At 39.4% G+C, this 23,454-nt stretch overlaps 2 protein-coding genes across 13 annotated transcripts in view; both read left to right on the forward strand.

Moving 5' to 3' along the window:
* The window catches only part of NUP155 (nucleoporin 155), a 34,415-nt gene extending 25,464 nt beyond the window's left edge, over positions 1-8,951 (forward strand). The window contains exons 26-35 of the mRNA XM_035100644.3: positions 825-978; positions 1,350-1,454; positions 1,596-1,750; positions 3,045-3,174; positions 3,778-3,891; positions 4,308-4,428; positions 4,946-5,056; positions 6,172-6,308; positions 7,763-7,869; positions 8,537-8,951. Of these exons, the coding sequence (XP_034956535.1) occupies positions 825-978; positions 1,350-1,454; positions 1,596-1,750; positions 3,045-3,174; positions 3,778-3,891; positions 4,308-4,428; positions 4,946-5,056; positions 6,172-6,308; positions 7,763-7,869; positions 8,537-8,675 (1,273 nt within the window). The 3' untranslated portion in view covers positions 8,676-8,951. The remainder of the gene's footprint in view (positions 1-824; positions 979-1,349; positions 1,455-1,595; positions 1,751-3,044; positions 3,175-3,777; positions 3,892-4,307; positions 4,429-4,945; positions 5,057-6,171; positions 6,309-7,762; positions 7,870-8,536) is intronic.
* A 3,403-nt stretch (positions 8,952-12,354) lies between these two features.
* CPLANE1 (ciliogenesis and planar polarity effector complex subunit 1) overlaps positions 12,355-23,454 on the forward strand; it is a 56,961-nt gene continuing 45,861 nt past the window's right edge. For 10 of the 12 annotated variants that reach the window (XM_035100550.3, XM_035100556.3, XM_035100554.3 and 7 more), the window contains exons 1-12: positions 12,366-12,597; positions 13,846-13,986; positions 15,621-15,753; positions 16,110-16,229; positions 17,203-17,429; positions 18,114-18,220; positions 18,759-18,915; positions 19,289-19,392; positions 19,498-19,680; positions 20,119-20,368; positions 21,269-21,427; positions 22,367-23,112. In XM_035100550.3, coding sequence (XP_034956441.2) covers positions 13,906-13,986; positions 15,621-15,753; positions 16,110-16,229; positions 17,203-17,429; positions 18,114-18,220; positions 18,759-18,915; positions 19,289-19,392; positions 19,498-19,680; positions 20,119-20,368; positions 21,269-21,427; positions 22,367-23,112 — 2,267 coding nt within the window. In that variant the 5' untranslated portion in view covers positions 12,366-12,597; positions 13,846-13,905. Of the gene's footprint in view, positions 12,598-13,845; positions 13,987-15,620; positions 15,754-16,109; positions 16,230-17,202; positions 17,430-18,113; positions 18,221-18,758; positions 18,916-19,288; positions 19,393-19,497; positions 19,681-20,118; positions 20,369-21,268; positions 21,428-22,366; positions 23,113-23,454 lie in introns of those variants that run through there. The other 2 variants (XM_035100551.3, XM_088652706.1) reach the window with 2 other exon arrangements.

Consider the following 23,454-nt stretch of genomic DNA (forward strand, 5'->3'; position numbering starts at 1 on the left):
TTTGCATCAGCCATATGCCATAGCAATAAAACAATAATATGATATACAAAAAAATAGTCAATTATATAAAATACATTTTAGGTTTTGAATCAATAGTCAAATAGTGGATCTTATTCTTATTGCTCCAGCTAAAAACCTTGCAACCTTTGCTGTCACCTGCTCATCTTGATCTGCCAAGAGAAAGGACACTGGCAGTAGCTGGGCGACATGGAATGGACAATAAAAGAGGGGTGATAACCCCATTCCTCAAGTCTTTATAAAGAGTGCAAGCCAGAAAGGCATGCGCCACCGATTTGGTGCTGCCATCTCCACAGGGACATAAGCATTTTTCATGTGGAATCTGTAGTAATTGTCCCTCACGTACAACCGAGGGCAATACATTAAATCTTGCAAGAGTAAAGGCGTGTCTGTATTTTAGAATTGCTAGGTTATGCAGATAGGGTGCCAGAGAGTCGAAATGGGTTGGTGGAAAATAGTCATACCGTGGGCAAAATTTCCTTATTGTGACCAAGTTGTTCTGACGCTCGATAACATTTAGGTGCTGACAAATTAGACTGTTTGCTTTACTAAAACCCAAAGTGAGTTTTAGGACAGAGATGTTAGCAGTTGTTTTTTGAGGTTGTGGATTATTTTGAATAGCAGACTAATTCCTACATATTTTCTACAGCCATTCTAGCCTTTAGCAATATATGAAGTGATAAGAGTCAAAGCTTCTGCTGTCTTGCACAAAATAACATGCATATGCAAGACAGTAAATTGTTGCTGTGGGTGCTTGGAAGGTTTTGTGTATGAGTCATTTTCCTGTGATTTCCACTTTTTTGCAGGCTAAACAGCTATAAGTGCATCACGGACACACTCCAGGAGTTGGTCAATCAAAGTAAAGCTGCTCCACAGTCTCCCAGCGTGCCCAAAAAACCTGGTCCTCCTGTCTTGACATCAGATCCCAATATGCTGAGCAATGAAGAAGCAGGACATCATGTAAGAAAAAACATGGCATAGACTGAATTGCTATTAACTTTGCCCAGGAAGTACTTTTAAACTTGTCATGAATCTAATATCCAGGATTCAAAGAACTGTGTTAGCTATGCCGAAGGAAGGCCTTGAGTAGGCCCAGGAAGGGCCTGCTATTCGATAAAATTCCCTTCAGGACATGTATGGTTTTTCAGATCCAGACTACTAACTTACTGTAAATTTATTGTGAAGCTGTTAGCACAGTTTAACAACCTTCACCTGTATTATTCATTAGAGGAATTTAAACTGGTGCATAGGAAACACTTAATAGGACTAAAAGTGTAATAAAAATACACAGTTAGAGATCTTTTTCATTCCCTCCCCGTCTCTCATTGCAGTTTGAACAAATGCTAAAATTGGCCCAGCGTTCTACAGATGAACTTTTTAGTATTGCTCTTTACAGCTGGTTGGTCCAAGCTGATCTGTCAGATAAACTGCTGCAGGTAAGGTCACAGACCAAGTTGATGAAGATAAATAAATACAATGTATGTTGTTTAAGATACATAACTTCATAGTCACATTTGATAAAGCACTGCATTAGCAAGGTAATAGGACTTTACATTTCCCCCCTTTGATTCCTGCAGATAAACTCTGCCTTTCTGGAGCCATATTTGGCACGTATGGCCAAAGTTGATCAAAACAAAGTTCGCTATATGGATCTTCTGTGGAGGTTTTTTGAGAAGAATGGAAGTTTTAGTAATGCAGCCAGAGTACTTGCAAAATTGGCAGACATGCATAGGTAAGGGTAGCTTGTTATCAAGTAATTGCATCTAGTGTTGTATTTATTTATTTGTTTGTTTGTTTGTTTATTTATTTATTTATTTATTTATTTATTTATTGCTCAGCCTTCACTGTAAGGTCCCAGGGCAGGTTGAAGTACTTCCTGTCTTCTTTAGTTATTTACTTATGTTACAATTTTTGCAAAGCAATCCTTATGACACTATGGTAGGACAGAACTTGTGATCCATCAAGCTGATCAAGCCTACTGAACAGGTATTAGGGGCTCAACGTGTTTGACAATCTTCCTGCGATTGCGTCCCCGAGCTTGCCTCAAAAACAAGATTACTGACCCCCCCCCCCCATTGGATGATGGCTGGCTGGTGAGCTGTGTTTGACTGGTGGATCCACAAGTTGTGTAGCGTTATTAAAAGCTTTGAAATTGATATGCAGGTAAATCAAAGGCTTAATTCTGTTCACACATATGAACATAAAATTAATTATGCAATTCATGTTGTGGAGAACTGGACTTAGGGTTCAGGCTGCAATCCTATTCACACCTTGAACTTATAAGAGCTTTTTCTGAGTATGCATGTAGAGTGGGAAGGAGAACTTCCAGCCTATGGGCCAGATGTGGCTTGTGGAAGGTTCCTATCCATCCTGCAACCTCTCTTCCCTGGTCCTGAGCTGCTGCCAATGGAGGAAGAGATCACCTTGTTTCTATACTGGGAATGACCTTTTTCAGCACCCCACCTGAAATAGGAGGAAGAGAGATTGCAGCCCCCTCTTTGTAACGTTGGTATGGAGATTCTTTTGGCTATCTATGGGTGAGAGTGATTTAAACTTACTCCCAATCATGCCCAAGGTATAATCTCAACTAGCCTTAAAGAAGTAGCAATATTTTCTTAAGACACCAACAAGGAAGCATTTTTCCATGGCATACAGTGTGGGGGACTCCAGTAGTAGCTAGTTAACATAAAAGCATTAATATGCATTGAAAAAAATTATTGTGGATACTGGATAGCAGTCGATAAGTTTTGACCATGTTATCAGACCATGCATCTGTATGTAACATTTCTAAAACCGAATTTTTATTGGTTTCTATGTATTTCTAGATGGTATAGAAGAGATGACCAAGTTGCAAGATGCAAGGAGATACAGGAGTAATGGTGTTAGAGCAGTTAGACAAAGAATAATGTACTGCAGAGAAATAGCAGACTGAAGAGCTAGATTAAAATATTGAAAACAGCTAACATTCTTGTGATAGTTGCTCATAGAGGCTACCATATTAGTCACATCGTTATGTCATTTAACAGCACTGAGATCTCACTTCAGCAGCGTCTTGAATATATTGCACGCGCCATTTTGAGTGCTAAGAGTTCCACAGCCATCTCACCAATTGCTGCAGATGGTGAATTTTTGCATGAATTGGAAGAGAAAATGGAAGTAAGTACGATAATTAATTTAGATGGCATTGATGGATCTCCCTGACCAAGTTGGTGGAGGTGGTCAGGAGTGATGCTGGAGAACCCAGGACTGTGTTCCTGGGAGATTTCAACAGCTGAAATAAAATATTAAAATAGGCATTTTAGATAAGCTTCATGTTTTTAATAATTAATTGATTTTATCTGTTATATGTTTATGTACTGTTTATGGGCAGCACTTAGAAACTTTGGTAGCTAAAATAAACAATCATAACGAGGCCATCTCAACTGTGTCAGCACAGGACTTCATTCTAACTCGAGCAGCCTACGATTATTGTGTAACACCATGGCTGAAATGGCTGCCAGTTTGCTACTGGGCTAGTTTATTGTTTAGTTGTTGATTTATAAAGCCCCAAACATCTTGGTACCCTGTTAATCTGAAGGAGTAACTTTGCCTATATAGACCTAGTCAGCTATTTTGAATTGCCAAGTTCAGAGTCCATATGTGTTGTGTGTATATATAGTCATTGTAACAAGTCAAATGTTTTGTGTTGGAACTAATTATAGGTGGCTGCTGATGTTCACTGAGCTCTTAATTAAAGACTATTGTAATTTTTTTAACCAGGTTGCAAGGATTCAGTTTCAAATACAGGAAGCATTACACCGTCAGTGTTCTCATCATTCCACAGTACAAGATGCCATTTCCCAGCTGGATTCCGAGTTGATGGAAATTAGCAAGGTGATCTTATAGTAATAATAAAAAACATTCCCAGGCTTCTCTGTATTGTGCAAAAAATTCATCTGATATTTCCTAAACCATTTCCCCCACTTAATCATGAAAAATTTGCTCTGCCTCACCAGTTTTTTTAAAAGTGTTTTATTTTACATATTTCATTTTATTTTAGTTCTTTTATAATATAGTTCTGTGCTGTCTTTAGTAGTCATCACTCTTGTGTGTGAAAAACACTTGCATATTTCTTGTGGAGCTCTGTTATTGGAAGTTTGAAGTTTTTTAAAGCAAATATTTTTTGTTATTTAGGGTAAAGGTATGTTATTCAATATTTTGTTTAATGTCTGTAAACTGCCTATTAATCCATTTATACTTCATTCTGCATTTGATCTATGTGAATGATCAAACTTGTTTTTAAATTGCAGCTTTATGGAGAATTTGCTGATCCATTCAAACTCTCAGAATGTAAACTGGCTATTATTCACTGTGCTGGTCATTCAGATCCTATCTTAGTGCAGACACTTTGGCAAGAAATAATTGATAAAGGTAGGTTCAAGTACTTAGAAGAGATGCCTAGAAGCACACAACATTATGGAATGACTCAGTTCTGTGTTGCTCTTCAGTCCAGTTTGGGGGTGGGAAGGAATTGACAGGAGTGAGCTAGAAGTAAATTACACCATGCAAGTTGGAGTCAACTGTTTATTAGCAAAAATATGATCTGCATAGACTTGGTGGAGTAGCTTAACCTTCTTCAGCAAGCAGACTGTCAGATTCATTGTCCTACTTCTTTTATTATTAACAGTAAACATTCCAACAACTCTCCCAAAAAGCTTGGTGTCATAGTTTCTGTGTTCTTAGCCTAGAGAGAGCATAATTTGTATCACGAGAATATTTTTAAAGCCATCTGGAGTCGTATGAAACTGGAAACTCATCATAGCCCACCTGTAGATGGGTAAATTGACATAATTTTTTAAAAAAGTTTGTTCTGCGTGCTGAAAATGGAAATAACATAAATCCAAGCATTTAATTGATCTTTTAAAAGAGGGTGTCTTTTCTCTTTCAGCGCTGAGTGACAGTGTGACTATGAGTGCTCCTGACAGAATGCAGGCTCTTAGCCTGAAGATGGTAATGCTTGGCAAAATCTATGCTGGGACACCTCGCTATTTCCCATTAGGTATATAATTCAAATTAAGGATATTTGGAGATACTGAAAAATAAAATAACAGAATAAAACAAAGAACGAACAGGAAATAAATCCAATGTGTGAGATTGAAAAGACTCGGGTTTGGGGAGGGGGGTTGCTGTTATTTATATTAATTTATTTGTATCTTTTAGATCCTATTATTTATGTGGAAATTGTTCAGCTTGAATGTGTCGTTTTTGATGTTTCATTGTTTATGACTACTTTTGTTAAGTTTGTAATTATGTAATTATTTTCATATTGTAAGTTGCCTTGAGCATGGCTTTAACTATGAAAAGGCAGCATACAAATAAAAGGATTTATGTGGAAGGATGTGGCTTCCACACAAGGCCTGACCTGAGACATATAAACTCATCTTGGAGCCTTCCCAAAAGCACCTTGTATATGCATTTGACTGAATGCTCTTAGAAGACTGCAAAATGGAAGGAAGAATGTGCTTTGATTGTGAGGAGGCTTCTGCACATATCCATTAGTTTCAAATAGATTCTGCATATACCCAGGCTCAAAGCAACATCTGAATTACTCTGAATAGAATTAGAAGTAACTGTAGGCAGTGACCATGTGGAGCACAGGAGCAGTGTTCTAAGTATGTGGAAGGTGCACACAATTTTGCATTTAGAGGTAATGCCCTCATATGCAGTTGTCATACTCTGAGTATTGAAAATACACATTCTTCTTTATGGCCTCCATAGGTCCCAGAAATGGGTATGCATTTGCATAGGTCACATTTTTATTGAACTCTAGGGTAGCAGGGATTTTGTCCTAACTCTGCACACATGGAGGTGAGGCAAGCGTCTTCCCAGTCATTTCTCTCAAGCCAAACTTGAAAAGAGCAGAACGCCTTTGGTTATCGGTGAACTAGAACTAGTTGTTGTGAACTAGGAAGTCAAATAGTCAGAGTCCTCAAACAGTCTCTTCAGAACTTCCTGTATTGCACTGTGTCCACATCTTTTAAAACATCTACTGAGTAGATTTCCTGTCAGATTGACTAAGTGAAGGAATTCACAGGTATATAAAAAAAAGAATAGCAACTAAACTTTGCAGCAAATGATTTGCATCTCACTGGCCTTTATTCCCCCCCCCCTTAGATTTCTTAGTGCAGTATCTAGAACAACAAGTTTGTTCTTTGAACTGGGATGTGGGTTTTGTAACTTACACAATGCAAGAAATTGGTGTGCCGCTACCAAGACTTCTTGAAGTATATGATCACCTATTCAAAGCACGGGTAAGAGGAAAAACTTCGCATATTTTCTTGTTGATCTGTTGTTTAAATTCCATATCACAAATGATGGGGGTGGACCACAGAATACCAGCTTTTTTAAAGGTATATCACTGCTGAGATATTAACAGGAAGAAAATTATAGGTTTGTACTGGGCCAGGCATTCAAAATGTGTTTGTAGCTAGTAGGCATTGATCCTCATGTAGTAGATTGTGACTATGAGCTCACTAAATTGGTCCATAGAATACCAACTTGCTGCCTCGGCTGCCTCTGAGGTTGTGTTGAGGACCTTTGTTCACTGCTGCTTCTTCATTTGTTGCTGCCTCTCCTTCCCCATTGTCTTATATGCAGAGCCCTGTTTGCAACCTGAGCAGTGCGCAACCTGAAGCGCCGAATCTGTGCATGCTCGCTGCGCGATTCGGTGCTTCTGCGCATGCACGTGGTGTCATTCGGCGCGTCTGCACATGCACAAATCGCTGAACCCAGAATTAACCCATTCCGGTACTTCCGGGTTCGGCACGTTCATATCCCATGATGTACGCAACCCGCAGCGAACGTAACCAGAGGTATGACTGTAACGTCTAGCAGTCAAGCCTATTGTACTGCTTTCTTTCATTTTCTTTAAAAATAAGACTGGTGAAGCCAAAAACAGGAGCCACTTTAAATTGGAGAATTACCCAGTAGTTAAAGACCAGTGCTATTGAGCACTGCCAAATCTTTTTTTTTTAAAGAACACAGCCCATCTTGCTGAAAGTGAACAACAATTTTTAAATTTAAACTGAGCCTAGTGTGCCCATGTTGTATAATACCACAGCATGGTAGACAGAGCTGCCATAAGTTGCATGGGGCTACAAGTTGGCAAGGGAGGGCAGCTAAGGTAAGCAGGAGGCTTGTGCAACTGCATGTGGTGGGGTAGGGGGTTAAAGAATTTTGGAGGTTATGTAAGAATAGGGAAGAACCCTCTACATCTTTGTTAGCTAGGTAAACTTCTGAAATTTGTAATAAAACCTGACATACAAATTCAATCCATAATAATCCGTCATTTCTTTGTTAAAACAAGAACATTATTGCTTAAATTTTAGTATTTTGTGTATTGACATTTTGGGTTTTTTAAATTTATTTATTTCAATTTATAGGCTGTTTCATTGTTAAAAACCTCAAAGCGGTTTACAAAAAGATATAGCAAGGGGGGAAACACAATCCTACATTAAAACATGCAACATTTAAAGTATTCAAATGGATTAAAATTGTCTCAACTTTCTAAGCATGTGGATAGGCTTCTCTAAACAAGAATGTTTTCAGCAGGTTCCAAAAAGGGTACAGTGAAGAAGCCTGCTTGATCTCATTAGGCAATTAAGTTCTTTCAAATGCAGAATGGGTATTATGTGGCACTCCGTAGTACACTCAACATGTTGATGAATAATTTCCAAATTATTCCAGTTTTCTTTTTTCTTTACAGGATCCATACTGGAGTAAAATGAAGAAGCCTTTGCACCTTTTGGAATGCATCCATGTATTATTATCAGCGTTTGTGCAAGAGCCTAACAAAATTCTTGCCTTTGAAAGGTACTTCTTTGAATGCAGATGCTGTAAACAGACTTAATATACTGTATGCTGGAAATGGTTGCCAGATGAACTGATCTGGACTCTGCTGTCATCCTCTGAGACCCTTCTTTGTGTGCCTTTTCTGCAAGAGGCCTGGAGGGTGGCATCATGAGAACGGACCTTTACTGCTTGTGGAATGCTCTCACCAGGGTGGCTCACCAGGCACCTTCATTACATATCTTTAGGCGCAAGGAAAAATATTCCTCTTCTGCCTGGCATGTGGCCAATTAAACAATCTATTGCCTTTTAAACAGTTTTTGTGGTGGGGTTTGTGTTTTTGTTTGTTACTCTGTGTTTTTATATTATAAACAGCCCTGTAAACCTTATATGAAGGGCAGTATAGAAATTTAATAAATAAATAAAATAAATAAATAGTGGTGATTTAGAAAGTAACATAAGCAAAGAATGCAGACTGCCGAAGCTTACCATACTAAATTGTATACATCTTGCTCAGAACTGACAGATCCCGCTACAACCACCAGCATATCCCATTGCCAGCTTTGTTGCAGAAGATCACTGACCCTAACTATAGCTTACGATTTAGAGGCAGCACGTTTCTCAACAAAGTTTTGGGTCTCTGTAGCCTAACAATAAACTAAAACTAACTGTTCTCTTTCTTTCTCTTTAGGCGGCGATTCACAAATATTTGCTTGGATGCTGTTAGCTGTTACCTTGTTGAACTGCAGTCCATAAGTCCAACACTAGCTGTACAGACAATTACAGGGAACTTTAAATCTCTACAGGCTAAATTAGAACGGCTTCATTGAGTGATGCACAACTATTTCTTCAGGTGGAATGAACTGTCACTGCACTGGAACCTGAAAAGGCAAATGCTTATTAAAGCATCAAAACAAGCTGTGGAGCTTATCATAGTTCTGTGTTGTGTGTTCTTAACTAACCTCCCATAGAATGTCAGAATGGCAGGTTGTTTCTCTTCTTTTTTTACTACTAATTTTTTCTAGCAGTGAAACAGTTTTATATGATTTGGATTAAAATGGATTGTATAATCTTGCCCTGGCAATTAAAATTATTTTTAAAATGGGTTTCTCTTTTAATTTTGCATAGAATTTACACAAAGTGCTTAGACATAAAAGTGGAAATCATACAGCTATGTATTTGAGAGTTTGCTATGAAAAAGAGGCTTAGGATTATAAATGGCAACTACAGGCAACTACCCACTTGGGCACGACTGGGCACGTGTGGTGCCGGGAAATTGGATATGGTGGGAGAGCTGGAAAGTGCGGCTTGCGAGGAAACCCAACATCTTGTAGGGCCCTGGTTTAGATGTTGCACACATGCTGTATCATGCATAATCTTAGAAAAGTTATTCTCTCTTAGGTGCAAGAAAGTGAGAACAGGCCTGAAATCTGCAGTTTTTATAAGCACATGTACTCAAGTAATCAGGATATATCTTTAATTGATTAAGAACTCCAACCCTAGTGGCCTCAGAATACATTGAGAACAGGAAATCATTTTTTAAGATGCGGTTGCTGTTACAGATATGATTTATAGTTATTATTCATTTTGTTTAGCCAAAGCCATTGCAAAAGATAAAACACATAAAACATAATAAAAATGGTTTTAAAACCCATTACAGTTAAAATTACTATTGAAACCAGACACTCTGTCATAAGTTTGCTTTCCTGAATAATTTAATCCCCACAATTTTTTCTCCTTAAAATTGCTGCTCTAAAGGCAAAGCATGTCACTTTTTTAGAAGGTGCCAGTCCTTTAGTAAAACGTTAATCAAATACCTGAGATTGTCTCAGCTGAGAGATTTAAATATTTTAACAAGGCTACTCTTAAGGCCTCTATTGGGTAAACTAGTAAAGTTTTGTGTGTGTGTGTGTATTTTATGTATTTGTAAATGTTGTATGTATTGTTTATACAGTCATACTTCATGTTATGTCCGCTTCAGGATGCGTCTTTTTGGGATACGGACGCACCAAACCCGGAAGTCCCAGAACGGGTTACTTCCAGGTTCGGCTCTGTTATATTCTCTGACCGATGGGGAACCCAATAACGGCTCTTGTGTACCCCATAAGGGAATCAGGGCAGATTTTTGCTTATAACAGCACGCGTGCATGCGCAGAAGCACCGAATTACGTCACGCACCTGCGCAGATGCGGCGCTTCAGGATGCATCCTTTTCAGGTTGCGAACGGGCCTCCGAAACGGATCCCGTTCGCAACGAGAGGTACCACTGTATATCCACTTAACCTTAGACTAAACTTCATTAAACTCAGTAAGACTTGCTCCTTAGTAGATATGTATACTGTACATACAAATACATGTATGCATCTTCATGAGAAGAGAAGACTCCCTGGAAAAGACCCTGATGTTGGGAAAGATTGAGGGCACTAGGAGAAGAGGACGACAGAGGATGAGATGGTTGGACAGTGTTCTCGAAGCTACGAACATGAGTTTGACCAAACTGCGGGAGGCAGTGGAAGACAGGAGTGCCTGGCGTGCTCTGGTCCACGGGTGTCAAACACAAGGCCCGGGGGCCAAATCCGGCCCGCCAGACCTCGTCATGTGGCCCGCCGAGCGCCCCAGCCAGCGGGACCCAGCAGTGGGACCTTGCTGCTGAAGCGCCGCGCCAACAAAGCGCCGACAAACAGCTGGGGCCGGGGAAATGCTTTTTGCCCCTGGGTCTCTTTGCGCTCTTTTCTGGCGCTGAATCAAGGCGGCGACCCCCCTCCCTTTCTTTCTTCCTCTCTCTCGTTCTTATTCTTTCTTTCCCTCTCCTTCCTTCCTTCTTTATCTCTGTCTTCCTCTTTCTTTTTCTTTCCTTCTTTATTCCTTCTTTCCTACTCTTCTTTCTCTCACCTCTTTCCTTCCTCTCTCCCTCCTGCTCCCTCTTTTCTTTCTTTCTTTCTTCCTTCCTTCCTTCCTTTCTTCCTTTCTTCCTTCCGTCCTTCCCAACTTTCTTCCTCTCCCTCATTCTTATTCTTTCTTTCCCTCTACTTCCTTCCTTCTTTCTCCCTTTCCCTCTTATCTCCCTCTTTCTTTTTCTTTCCTTCTTTATTCTCTTCCTTATTTCCTACTCTTCTTTCTCTCCCCTCTTTCCTTCCTTCCTTCCTCTCTCCCTCCCACTCCCTCTTTTCTTCCTTCCTTCCATCCTTCCTTCCTTCCTCCCCTCCCTCTCCCTCTCCTCAGAAACATAGGATGCTGCTTTATACTTCTGGCCCTTAAACCCTGGAACCAGGAGAGCAGCTTCAGTGAGTCAACCTCAGCCAGTCCCTTTGGTGAAGGGTGGTGGCTCACTGGCAGAACATCTGTCCTGCATGCAGAAGGACCCCAGCATCTCCAGGTACTAGTAGCTCTGCAAAGGTCCTGCATGAAACCCTAGCGAGCCTCCACCACCCAGTGCAGTTACCAAAAATCATTTTTAAATAAATTGTACAATAATTGTACATTTGAATATCTACTTGCCATTATTCTGACTATGTTTCTGCTTTCAGAGCTAGTTATTACTTACATTATTACAAAAAACAGTAATAATTGAATGCAGTGACAATAATTTATGATAATAAAGAGTGGACACATAGTCCTACAGATACAGCCGGCCCTTTGAGGGTGACCAAACTGCTGATGCGGCCCCCGATGAATTTGAGTTTGACACCCCTGCTCTGGTCCATGGGGTCACGAAGAGTTGGACACGACTAAACAACATACATATAAATATGCGTATACATATATACAATACTGTATATATAGGATAGAAATCTTGTGCACACTTACCAGAGAGGCAAACTGAAACGCACGGTTCCCTACAACTAAGAAAATGATACGGGGGGGGGGCTCGTTAAAGGAGCCCTGCATAATGTACACGGAGGGACCGGAAATGAGTAGAATGTGTCCATTTATATAAATTGCACTTATGAGTTATTTGTGGGGCATAGGAATTTGTTCATCCCCCCCAAAAAAATAGTCTGGCCCCCAAGGTCTGAGGGTCAGTGGACCGGCCCCTTGCTGAAAACGTTTGCTGACTCCCGACTTACACAGTCCTGTGGCACCTTAAAAACTAAGGAAATTTTATTACGATGCAAGGCTTTCGCGGGTCGAAGCCAAAACTTAAGTCTCTTGAGACAAAGGATGGGGGAATCCCTTAGATATCGTTAGACCCCCCCCCAGCTCCCATCAAGCCCTGTGCGCAGCAAGGATGATGGGAGTTGTAGTTCAACGGCGTCTGAGAAACCACTTGCCTCCTAACCCAGCTTTTAAGGCTCCACAAAGCCTTTTTGGAGAGGAGGCGCGTCTGGAATCTGCACAGGCTGCGAGTCCAGCGCAGGGAGCTAGAAAGAGCGGGCTGGAGCGACGACCGAATCGATATAAAAGACGGGGCGCGGGCAGCCTCCAATCTCCGCCCGTTAACTGCCGGCTCTTGACTCCCATTTCAACGGTCACCCAAGGGCGCATGCGCATTCGGTCCCTCAGCTCCTCCCCCACACCAGCGGTTGGAGGCAGTTGGGAGCCGCGAGGAAGGATAACCGTTGGTGCTGAGGGGGAGAGGGAGGCGGTGACGAGACGACGACGCGCACGGTGGGTCCGCGAAGGCGGCGCCCGCTATGAGGAAAAGGAGGCGGCTAGGGAAGAGCTCTCCCCCCCCCCCTCGACCTCTCTATTTCCCACAAAAATGCGCTTATCCCTTCTCCAGCCGGCGGTGGACTGAACCTACATGCCCGAGGTTGAGTGGGGGAGGCAGGCAAAGCTTCCTTTATATAGAGTGGGGGGTGGGGGTGGGCAGGCAAAGCTGGTCAGCAGCTTCATCTATCTGTCTATTTATCTGCATATGTATGTATGGTGAGAGTGGGTAGGCAGACAAAGCTGGTCGGCAGCTTTCTATATTGTCTAAAATCTCTATGGTGCAATTATTCTAACTAAACAATCCGTGACCCGGTGGGTCATTGCTTTGTTGTTAAGTATTTCTGTGTTTGGCTGCTGGAAACCGCCCTGGTGGTGAAGGGCGGCATATAAATTTAATAAATATTGATGCTGCTGATAGTACTTGGAATACAGTGTACAGTATAATGAATCTGTTGCTGCCTCTCAGAAGGGATTTCGCGGAGCAGGGAAAGGTGCATCGCTGACAGAAGTACCAACCTCCCCCTGTGTAGGGAACGGCTGCTTATCCTGCTCCCCGATCCAGTTATGGGTTTTGTGGTCCCTCTTAACCGCTCTTGGTTTTGCTTTTGCCCACACTCCCCAACCCCCTGCATGAAAGTGAAAGTAGACAGACTGAGCTTGATAACGGCAAATGCTCCGGCCCCTGAAAATAACATCAAAATAATCAGGGCTGGAGCAATTTCCTTAGGAGGAAGGGGGGGGGGCAAGATGAGCAAGGGGGTGACATGATAGAGGTGTATAAAGTATCCTTTTCTCGGTGCTAAAATCCGGGATATGAAATGCTTTTTAATACAGTGGCAACTCATAGTAAAATTGCAGCATTCACTTGGATAAGATGTAGTGACTGCCACCAATTTTGCTTTAAGGATTAGACTAATTGATGGTGAATAATGGTTATTAGTCATTATGACTGTATGCTGTTTCCAGGATCAGAGGCAGTATGCAGTCACTGGAGAACAACAGCAGGAGAGTTTATTGTGCCCATGTATTGCTTGTAAGCTTTCCAGTTGGCCACTATGTGAGACAAGATGCTACACTACATAGGCCTTTGGTCTGATCCAGGCATCCCCAAACTTCGGCCCTCCAGATGTTTTGGACTACAATTCCCATCTTCCCCGACCACTGGTCCTGTTAGCTAGGGATCATGGGAGTTGTAGGCCAAAACATCTGGAGGGGCGCAGTTTGGGGATGCCTGGTCTGATTCAACAGAGTTTCTCTTACATTCTTTTTACAATGGTGTACATTAACGTGATAGAAGTTGTTCTATAAATTTAAATGTCAATATAGTTTTGTGCTTCTTTTTTTACAGTCATGTAAAATGATGTTCCCTTTTTGAAAAGTTTAATGGCTATACTACCTTTTAATAATCATGGAAATTAAACTGGAAGTCCTAACTTCTACATGTATCAAGCAAAGGAAGCCATGGCCTCAAATCACTTGGCTGGGACAGGTAATCATCTATTTTTGTATGATACAGTAGGATTACAACACCTCTAGAATTCAGCCTGCTGGCTAAAGTGAATAGTACTTAAAGGTGCTTGATTAGATTGTGTTCTGTGTTTGGTTATATTGCAAAGAACCCATCCTTTAAAGACCAGTAATAAAAATACAGATTTGTTAGGAAATACAGGGGCATATTATGGTTCTTATTTCTGCAACTGCCACTTTGTTTCACAGGATTTAAATTCTTTACATATGAAATAAAAATATATGTGTAGGAATTCTGTTAATCTTAGTTTTCATATTATTTGTTTCCATTTGTTAAAAGACACTGTCCATCCCTTTATTCATCTATTTATATATAAAAAATTGTATACCGCTAAATCATAAAAATACATTAAAGCAGTTTACAACATTAAAAAGATAAAAACCATACAATAAAAATGTATAAAGTTAAAAACAATTTAAAAGTAAAAAAGTTAAAAACAAGTATCAATAAACATTGTGGGAAGATGAATTCTTAATCACCTGCATAGGCCTGGCAGAATAGAAAAGTTTTCAGCAGGTTTAAAAATTGTCACAGAAGGGGATGGTAGAGTGTTCCACAGGTCTGGGCTGATTACATTACACTAATGGTGTGGTTTCTCTTTGTTGTCAAACAAGCCTTACCCACTTGGGGAAGCAGCTCCAGTGTTCTCTTAGTCCTCCTATGTAGGAACTTCTATGCTACATCTTTTCCGTGATATGCAAAAGACCCTTTTAGCAGTGGGGAACTGTCCATGAGTAGCATTTCTTTTTGTAAGCATGAGCTAAAGTTCTGCATACGCAAGGTGTTAGAATGCAAGCCTAGGTGTTTTTTGTTTTTGTTTTACAATTTTGTGCTTCTGTTTTTGTAATTCTAGCATTACAGTAGTACCTCAGGTTACAAACACCTTGGGTTACAAACACTTCGGGTTACAAACTCCGCTAACCTGGAAGTAGTACCTTGGGTTACAAACTCCGCTAACCTGGAAGTAGTACCGCCTCAGGTTAAGAACGGCATGGCTGCCAAGTACCCCGTTTCCCCCGGGAAAACCCATTTTTTACTTACCTTTTCCCGGTGGTCCCCCGTATCACTTCGTCTCCCGTTTTTCTCCGTTATTTTCTCCTGCCGGCGGCCATTTTTTTTCTTTCCGATTTGCCCTTCTATGGGCACAAAAAATGGCTGCCGCCAGCTTCAAAAGTCGCATCTACGCATGTCCGGAAGTGCATAGACGCGACTTCCGGTGTTGGTGGCGGCCATTTTGGTGCCCATAGATGGGCGGAGCGACACCGGAAGTTGCGTCGGCACACTTTCTGACATGCGTACAAGCGACTTTCGAAGCTGACGGTGGCCATTTTTTGTGCCCATAGAAGGGCAAAGCGACAGCGGAAGTTACATCGACGCAACTTCCGGTGTCAAATGGCTGCCGGTCCCGGATTCTGCAGTCCGGAACTTGGAAGGTAAGTAAGAACAGTTTCGGGTTAAGAAAGGACCTCCAGAACGAATTAAGTTTGTAATCCGAGGTACCACAGTATACAGTAGTTGTGCTTATTCAGGTGTTAGTTTCCAGGAAAAATGTGGAAGTAGGTACCTGAATAAAAGGCTTTCTTTCTTTATAATAGGAAAAGGAGGCTGTTTTTCTTTTAGATGACAAAAGCATAAATGAAATTAATCTGCTTTCGGGGAGGACAAAGAAGATCCCACAGTTACATCCCTTGCTGAAGAATGTTGTTGTCTTAACAACTTCAAGAAACGGTTAAGTATTAGCACTAACAAGTTGTTGCATGATTTTATTTTTTGAATTTATTTAAATTAATTGTGTTTCTGACAATTAAAAATGTACTGGCTCTCTACTTTGTGAGGGCAGTAGCTAAGTATGTTAAGTAAATGAACAAGTAAAGGGTTTCCACTGCTACCACCTTACCCTCAATATAGTTCTGATCTAAAACTATGTAACGACTTGGGACCAAAGGGGGGCAGGGAATAGTGTAGTCTTATGCATGTTTCCCTGGGAGTAAGCTAATTAAACCTAGTGGAGCTATGAATGAAATGAAATGAAATTTGTCTAAAATGTTGCACTTTGAACAACAAAATTCTCCTTAATCAAACAGGAGCTTGGTTGGCAGGGATACTTAAAACAGGAGAACTCTTTCTTTGGAACAAAGACCAAGAAACTATAAAAAGTGTCTCGGCAGCTGAAGAATGTAAGAAGGTGGTTTTAGCAGCACAAGGTAGGAATATTCAATTAATATTTTGATTAACATTGTCCTTTCCCCCATTTATTTTGTTCAAAAAAGGTCTTATCAGACATTACAATTTTGCTTATCATTTAACAACTAAAAATGAAAATGTTTATTTTATTCATGACTTTCTGAGTTATTTAATAGTGTTTATATTTCAAAGAGAAATGACTTGTTAAGCTAAACCTTAGCATATATAATGTATTTTATATAGAACAGGAATGGATAAGCTTTTTGGCCCAGTGGGCCAGATCTTTATCACCCCTGTTGCTCATGGGCCAACTTTGGTTAGTGGCCATGGCCAACCCATCTATCAATAATCAGCTGTCATGATGTCACATAACTGATAGTTGGGCACTTCCACCCACCAGGGCATTCATACCAGGCAACATGCTGAGGACACAGCACCTAGCAGGATTGAACCCCACACATCAACTGACATCAGCCAATGGACCGGTGGGTGTGTTTGGCGGAAAATGGCATCATGGGCCTTATTTGGCCCCTTGGCGGGCCAAGATTGGCCCATGGTTGAGAGGTTCCCTACCCATGTTTTAGAACAGGCATCCCCAAACTGCAGCCCTCCAGATGTTTTGGCCTACAACTCCCATGATCCCTAGCTAACAGGACCAGTGGTCGGGGAAGATGGGAATTGTAGTCCAAAACATCTGGAGGGCCGAAGTTTGGGGATGCCTGTTTTAGAAGGTACTCATAATGTTGAGGGCAGTAATAAGATTATACTTCTTCTTAGTGCAATATGCCAGGCTTTCTTAGTTCTGTGCTATTATAAGTACTAAACATGATGTCCCAGGTTTAATCTTTGTATTGTGTTCATTGACTTTTATACAATAAAAAGTTAGCACAGTAGCTAATGTCAAAAACTATTAAAACTATTAAAACTATGAATGTATTTTGGATAGATCATGTAAAGAATGAGAAAATGCATTAACACAACATTATTTTCTAGACTGTTCAATGAGGTTATACCTATATGTTTCTGGTGATGGAAATAAGGTTCTACTCACAACGCCAACTGCCAGTATGTTTCTATGGGAAAGCAAGGAATGTAAAAGTACACCATCTAAAGGTTGTGTAATGGGACAGTGGTCACAAATTATTCCTGAAGCATCAGTTGTATTACCATCTGTTGAAGAGAAAGAAACATCAGTGAGTGTTGACTTCATCCAAAATGAGGTAAACTATAAAATCGGTCCAGTTTATATAGATTCAGTAAGCTGTCTATGTAAAATGCATAGTGACCTTTCTGTTATCAGTTGTGCAATTCCGGTTATTGTGGAAAGTAGAAGTGCACCAGCTCTATGTACTTTCTGAATTATGAGGCAAATATGGGTGATTTAGGTGAGATTTTCACATGGCCTGGGTTGGATTGAGTCCTTAACAAGGCATCTTGAGTTGGTGGTGCATAATCCCAATAGGCACTGTGCATTTGTTACTAGCTACCTTAAGCGAACAGTTGCTTTTAATTTTGAGGCTTCTGTGGGACAAGGATGATCTATGACAAATCAGTGCCAAATCTTGATCCTCACCAAATGTACCTGCAGTAGAGGTGTCCTCATGATTTGTGCACAGGGCAATAGTAAATATACCCTATCCTATTTATGCCCAGACAACAAAAAAATAGACCTCACTATAATACTGTATGAACATAAAATCTCAATGTAATTTTTGCTTAAATCATCAAGGTGTACGATGTGAAAGCTTATGTTTTATATATTTTCTTGCTTCATGTGAATTAGACAAACAATGTGGTGAAATGTTAATTGCTTTCAGCTTATTTGACCATAAAACATGGCTTATATATGAGTCATTTAAGAAATCCAAGTAGAGTTATTAAGCATTATTTTGATTCATTTGCAGATGCTGGGGGACTGCTGCTTGTGTTGTTTTGCATTTTATTCTCAGGAGCATTTAATGCTGACACTTTTGGAAATTAAGTGGCAAGAGAACAGTTTAAAGATTGCTTGGTAAGATTAGATATAGGTTTTTAAGGCTTGGTTTTAAAACTTCAGTGTTTGCTGCCGCATCATTTGAATAACATGTAGATAGTTTGATCTAGAAAAATAATTCTGCATTAATTAAGGTGTTTTTATATGTGCAGGGATTGAATGTATAGTAGGATTGCAACTTATGCTGAAAAAAGTTGTTGATGTTTTTAAAATTTCCCCATAATACGGAACAGGGATACAAGATTCTTTTGTTTTTCCAAATTGGGATTTGTACCTGAGCCAAATTGGGCATGAAATAGTCCATGCTAAACTGTGCTGTTTTCCAAAGCACTGAATCAGGATTTGAGCTGATTTGTGTGGTTGGTGCATACTGCTAAACTAAACACTGTCAAAGTTCTCCTGGCCAGGCAGAAGGTCAGAGGCTTTGCTCCAGCCTATTCAAGGTCATGTATCTTATGCTTTAGTGTTACAGGGAAACCAGCCAACTAACTTACAGACATCCAGAAATAATGTTTCCTTTTATGTTCTTATCTATATATTTTTTTGTTTTATGTAGCTCTTTTCCATTTCTGATACACTGGACACAGCGGACATGTTCTTTATCTAGTTTGGTTCCCCATTGTCAGCCAATAAAATCAAGAGGTGCTTTGCTTACTGCATTTTCAAATGATGGGCTTGTTCTAGCAATAGGTGTCAATCAGAAGGATTTACAGGTACAAATATTAGTAGCATAAAGCAAAAGTGATTAAGTTAATACTGTAAAGTTTATTAAGTGTGGTGTTGCATATCAGTCTTCAGGGTTACCTTCAGGGTTACCTTCATACTTCAGCAAGGGGCTAGTAATAAAAAAATTAGAATTAGAGGAGTCTGCAGTACTTTTGTATTGTGTTAATTACATCAGTGCTTCTGATCAGCACATTCAGCAATTGAAGTTATATGTGCTATATATGTTAGATTATTCCAATAAGTTTCTAATGAAAGCTATATATGTGCTGTGAAGTGTTAATTAATTATTATATTTTATGTTCCTAGGTTTGCATGCAGTTTAACCCTTCTTTCTTTTGTCATTAAAAAAAAACAATTTAGGCAACTCAGATTTTGTTTATGAGCACAACAAATTTCATTGCGGTTTCCGGTAGCCTTAAAGGTTGTGGTAGCAAGAAACACAAAATTCAGTCAAAATTTATAAGGTTAGTATAGTATTTTTCAGAATTCTTTTTTAAAAAATAAATAAATAATAATATCATGTTTGGATAGCTGGATGTCTGAAGGTGACATTTGTTGTTTTGTTTTAGGTCCTATTGGATTTCTGACATGAGCTGGACTCATGATAGCCTTTTTTTGGCTTGCATGTTAAAACGTGGGTCACTGGTCTTAATGAATTGTTTGGGTGAATTGCTTACTTTAGTAACATATGGTTGCTCTGTAGAATTTGGACCAGCAGAATTTATTCCTCTACATCCACTAATAACATACAGGTGAGACAATCATAATGCGGTTTATTAAATTCATTTGCTCATATCTTTCTTTCATTCATTTCTTCTCTTTTAAATGTTTCACCTTTCAAATAATTCTTTTGCTTTTTCTGTGTCTTTCTTCTCAATATCTTGTTTCTCATTCATAGTTCTCTCCTATTTCTTATAATGGCTTTTCCTGATGAACAAATGACATTTTCATCATGTAAGTACAAATTATTTAAGCCACTATTAGGATCATTTATTAATTTTTAAGCATGACTGTACTGAGTGGAGTTGATGAGGGTTGTAGTCCAAAACATCTCAAGGGCACCAGATTGGCAACTGCTGTGCTAGTGTAGGAGAAGATATTAATCTGAGCTGTATTGTCCCCATAAAACCTTTGTGTTATAGAACTGCATTTACTTTACTTTTCTGATAATTTAGTATTTTATCTGTTAGATCACAGAACGCTTTGATGCAAGATCTGAATCATTCTAATGATTCATCAGCCTCTGAAGGGGATCTAATGAGGCAGAGATTTTCTGTAGCATCACATCCAAGTTTACCCTACTTCATTGCCTCTGATGGGTATATAATCACCGTTCTTAAATTTTATGATGGTTTCTCACCCTCGGCATATATGAGGTCTTTGCTGCTTGATTCAGCCCAGAGGCTTGAAAAACTACACTACAGCTTGATTAAATCTAAGGTATTGTTTCATTTGGTTTTCTACTGCAACATAGGTTTAGTAGTATAGTTCTCAAATTCTTGCCTGGAATTGGTTCTAGACATTATTAATTGGTTGCATTAGGACAATTCACTTATTCCATGATTAAATAATTACATTGTTTTAGCCTACTCAGTATTGAGAAGGAAAGTTAATTTTAGGTTTCTGTTCAGAATGAAGTGTTTGAATCTCTTCAACTGTGTGATGTGGAATAAAGCACCCACAATGCTCACACTAGCCAGCCTATCTGCCAAGGTCATTGTCGAATGCCCTTCTCAAAATAACATTGATATTTTGCTAAGATGTTTCCAACAAGTTCCTCTTCCCTGATCCTGTCAAATCATTCTCGGTGTATGTACTGAGAAATAAGGCACAATTATTTCATTAAAATTTCCAATTACAGTGGTACCTCTACTTACGAATTTAATGTGTTCCGAATGCACATTCGTAAGTCGAAAAAAAATTGTAAGTCGAATCCCATAGGAATGCATTGGGAGAAAAAATTCGTAAGTCGAAGCAACCCTATCTAAAAATTTGTAAGTAGAAAAAATCCTATCTAAACCGCATCCAAGATGGCGGACGGAGCTCTGTTCATAAGTAGAAACATTCGTAAGTAGAGTTATTCGTAAGTAGAGGTACCACTGTATAAGTTTATAAAACTGCGGTCTGTATTTATAAACATCTTAGATATTAAATATAGATTAGGCTGTTTTTACTGCCCAGCAAGTCCTTCCTAACCATGTTCTTTTTAAAGTTTCATCTCTGGACATATTTTTTTGTGCTCCTTCCGCACTGTCAGCTTCAGCATCACATTCATCAATCTCTTTCAGATGTTCAGAATATAAAAATAGGATAATAAAACTAACATGTTGTTTCCCACAGTCCAAGGAGAAAAGGCTGCCATTGCAATCACTGTCCTCCTTAAAAGCTAATCTATTACAACACAATCAAAGTCAGAGCTCTGCTTTCTCTACCATTCCAAAATTTCTGCAAGAAGAGGAGGAAATAGTAGAGCTAAATGGAGAAGTAACACAGTTGCAGGTATTCAAGTTTGCTTTGATACTAGTTTCTTGATATAATGCAACATGAATTAGAATAATAGTATATAACACACATATTTGTTCTTCTGATCTGCACAGATGTCAGTTCTGTTGCATGGAAGAAATATTTTTTAAAAAATAAATCCTGCTACGATATCTATGTGCTTATAAGCCAATTTATGACTTGGGACTCCTAGCTTGGCTTGCGATGGCAATTTCATTTTTGTTCTAAGTACAGTTATGCCCTTTATTTTGTTGAATGCATGTCAAACCATTATATACTTCACTTCACAACAAGAAACCTACCCTTCACCTCATTTTGAGTTATCAGCCTCCATCTCATATAATTGATTTATCTTGTTAATTGATGGGTATTATGGAATAATAGCTATTGTAGCCAGCTGAATTATGCTCAGGGTTAGACCCATTGAAATTAATAGATCTGTCATGTCCATTAATTTTAATTGGTCTACTCTAAGTAGAACTACCATAAATCCCTTATATGTTCACAAAGCAAATACTAATGGCTAGGGTGCAAACAGTTCCCCATTCCATGGCAAACTGTAATGTGGAACTGTATGTGCCCCAGACACTGGGATTGCTTTGTTCTGGTGAAATGATTGCAGTTGTGCCTTTTGAGTTTGGTTTGACATGTATCTGCAGCCTAGCTGTTAAGGTTTAGTTTGCATTGGGAGAAATCTATGGATCCTCATCCATCTCTATACAATACAAGACATGTCAAAATGCACCACAACAATAGCCTGGATTATACCTTAAATTTTACATTGAGTGCTCACAGCTCCACATACTTTATTGCACAACATTTTTCACTAGTACCTGTGAAACAGTTCCCAGAACAATTATGTGGGGTACTTCTTTATATAAATGTGTGATAAAATTCTCATGTATCAGATAATGAGTAATGTTATCTTCAATTTAGGATTATGAAGAAGAATCAGATGGTGACAGGTTGTTTCAGAGTCATTCCTTTACTTTGGGGAGCCAAAAAGGAGATACTTTTGTAACTGATGAAGGCCGGTTGGAATTTGCATCCATGTTTGACACCATTCATGCAATGGATGCAACAGGAGAAGAAGATGACACAGCTTTGGAACTGAACCATATCCAAAAAAATCTAATTGCAGCTTGGAGAGTAGGGATTTCAAGAAACATGCAAGAAAGAGACAATTTGTTAAATTGTACCATACGTTGCATTATATACTTTTTTAACATTCTCCAGTATGCAAAACTTAATGTTGCACATTTAGGTCACCCTGTCCAGAATTGTACCTGGATACAGTCAGTGTTAAAATGTTTCCAGCAATTTTTGTCTCTTCTAAGTTGGGAGGGTAAGCATAGACAAATTCTGGGACATTTGATGAAGCTCACGTTGCAGGCCCTCAAACTGATGCTTGTGGAACAACAAAACCAACTGTTCTCCAATAATCTTTTGGGAGGCTTCTCTCTGCTGAAGATGGTTACTCATTTTTTAAATGGCAAGAACGCACCTCAGTATGAGATACTTCCAGCAGCCCCGGATGTTAATAATCAGGTGGAGTTTGATTCCATAATTGTGTCTGTGTTTCAAGCTATGGATTGGAGCAGCCACCAACATTTCTGTGCATTAAATTACATACTGAATCTCTCACCTCCAGCTGTAAACCTGTCCAGTAATTCAGAAAAAAGGTATTTATTATCTGTTTGAAAACTTATTTTCATAATTTGTAATTGTATTTAAATATTTTTTAAAAAAATTCTTGAATGAAAGAAATAGAGATTATTGGCTTACTTGAATTCTGAAGAAAACAAGAAGACTGCCATTGGCCAGATTTTTTTAATATAAAAAATGGTATTTTAGATGTGGTTTACATGTACCAATCAAATATAACATTTTTTTAACAGTTGGTCTTCATGCTGTGTTATAACTCTCCCCTCACCTCATCTCATTCAAAGCTGCTGCTCAAAAGAATCTGTGTTCACCATTTTATTGGACTCAGAATTAGTTCCATGGTTCTTTGGATCCCAACC

This window comes from Zootoca vivipara, chromosome 10, assembly GCF_965207765.1.
Source record: "Zootoca vivipara chromosome 10, rZooViv2.hap1.1, whole genome shotgun sequence".
NCBI lineage: Eukaryota > Metazoa > Chordata > Lepidosauria > Squamata > Lacertidae > Zootoca > Zootoca vivipara.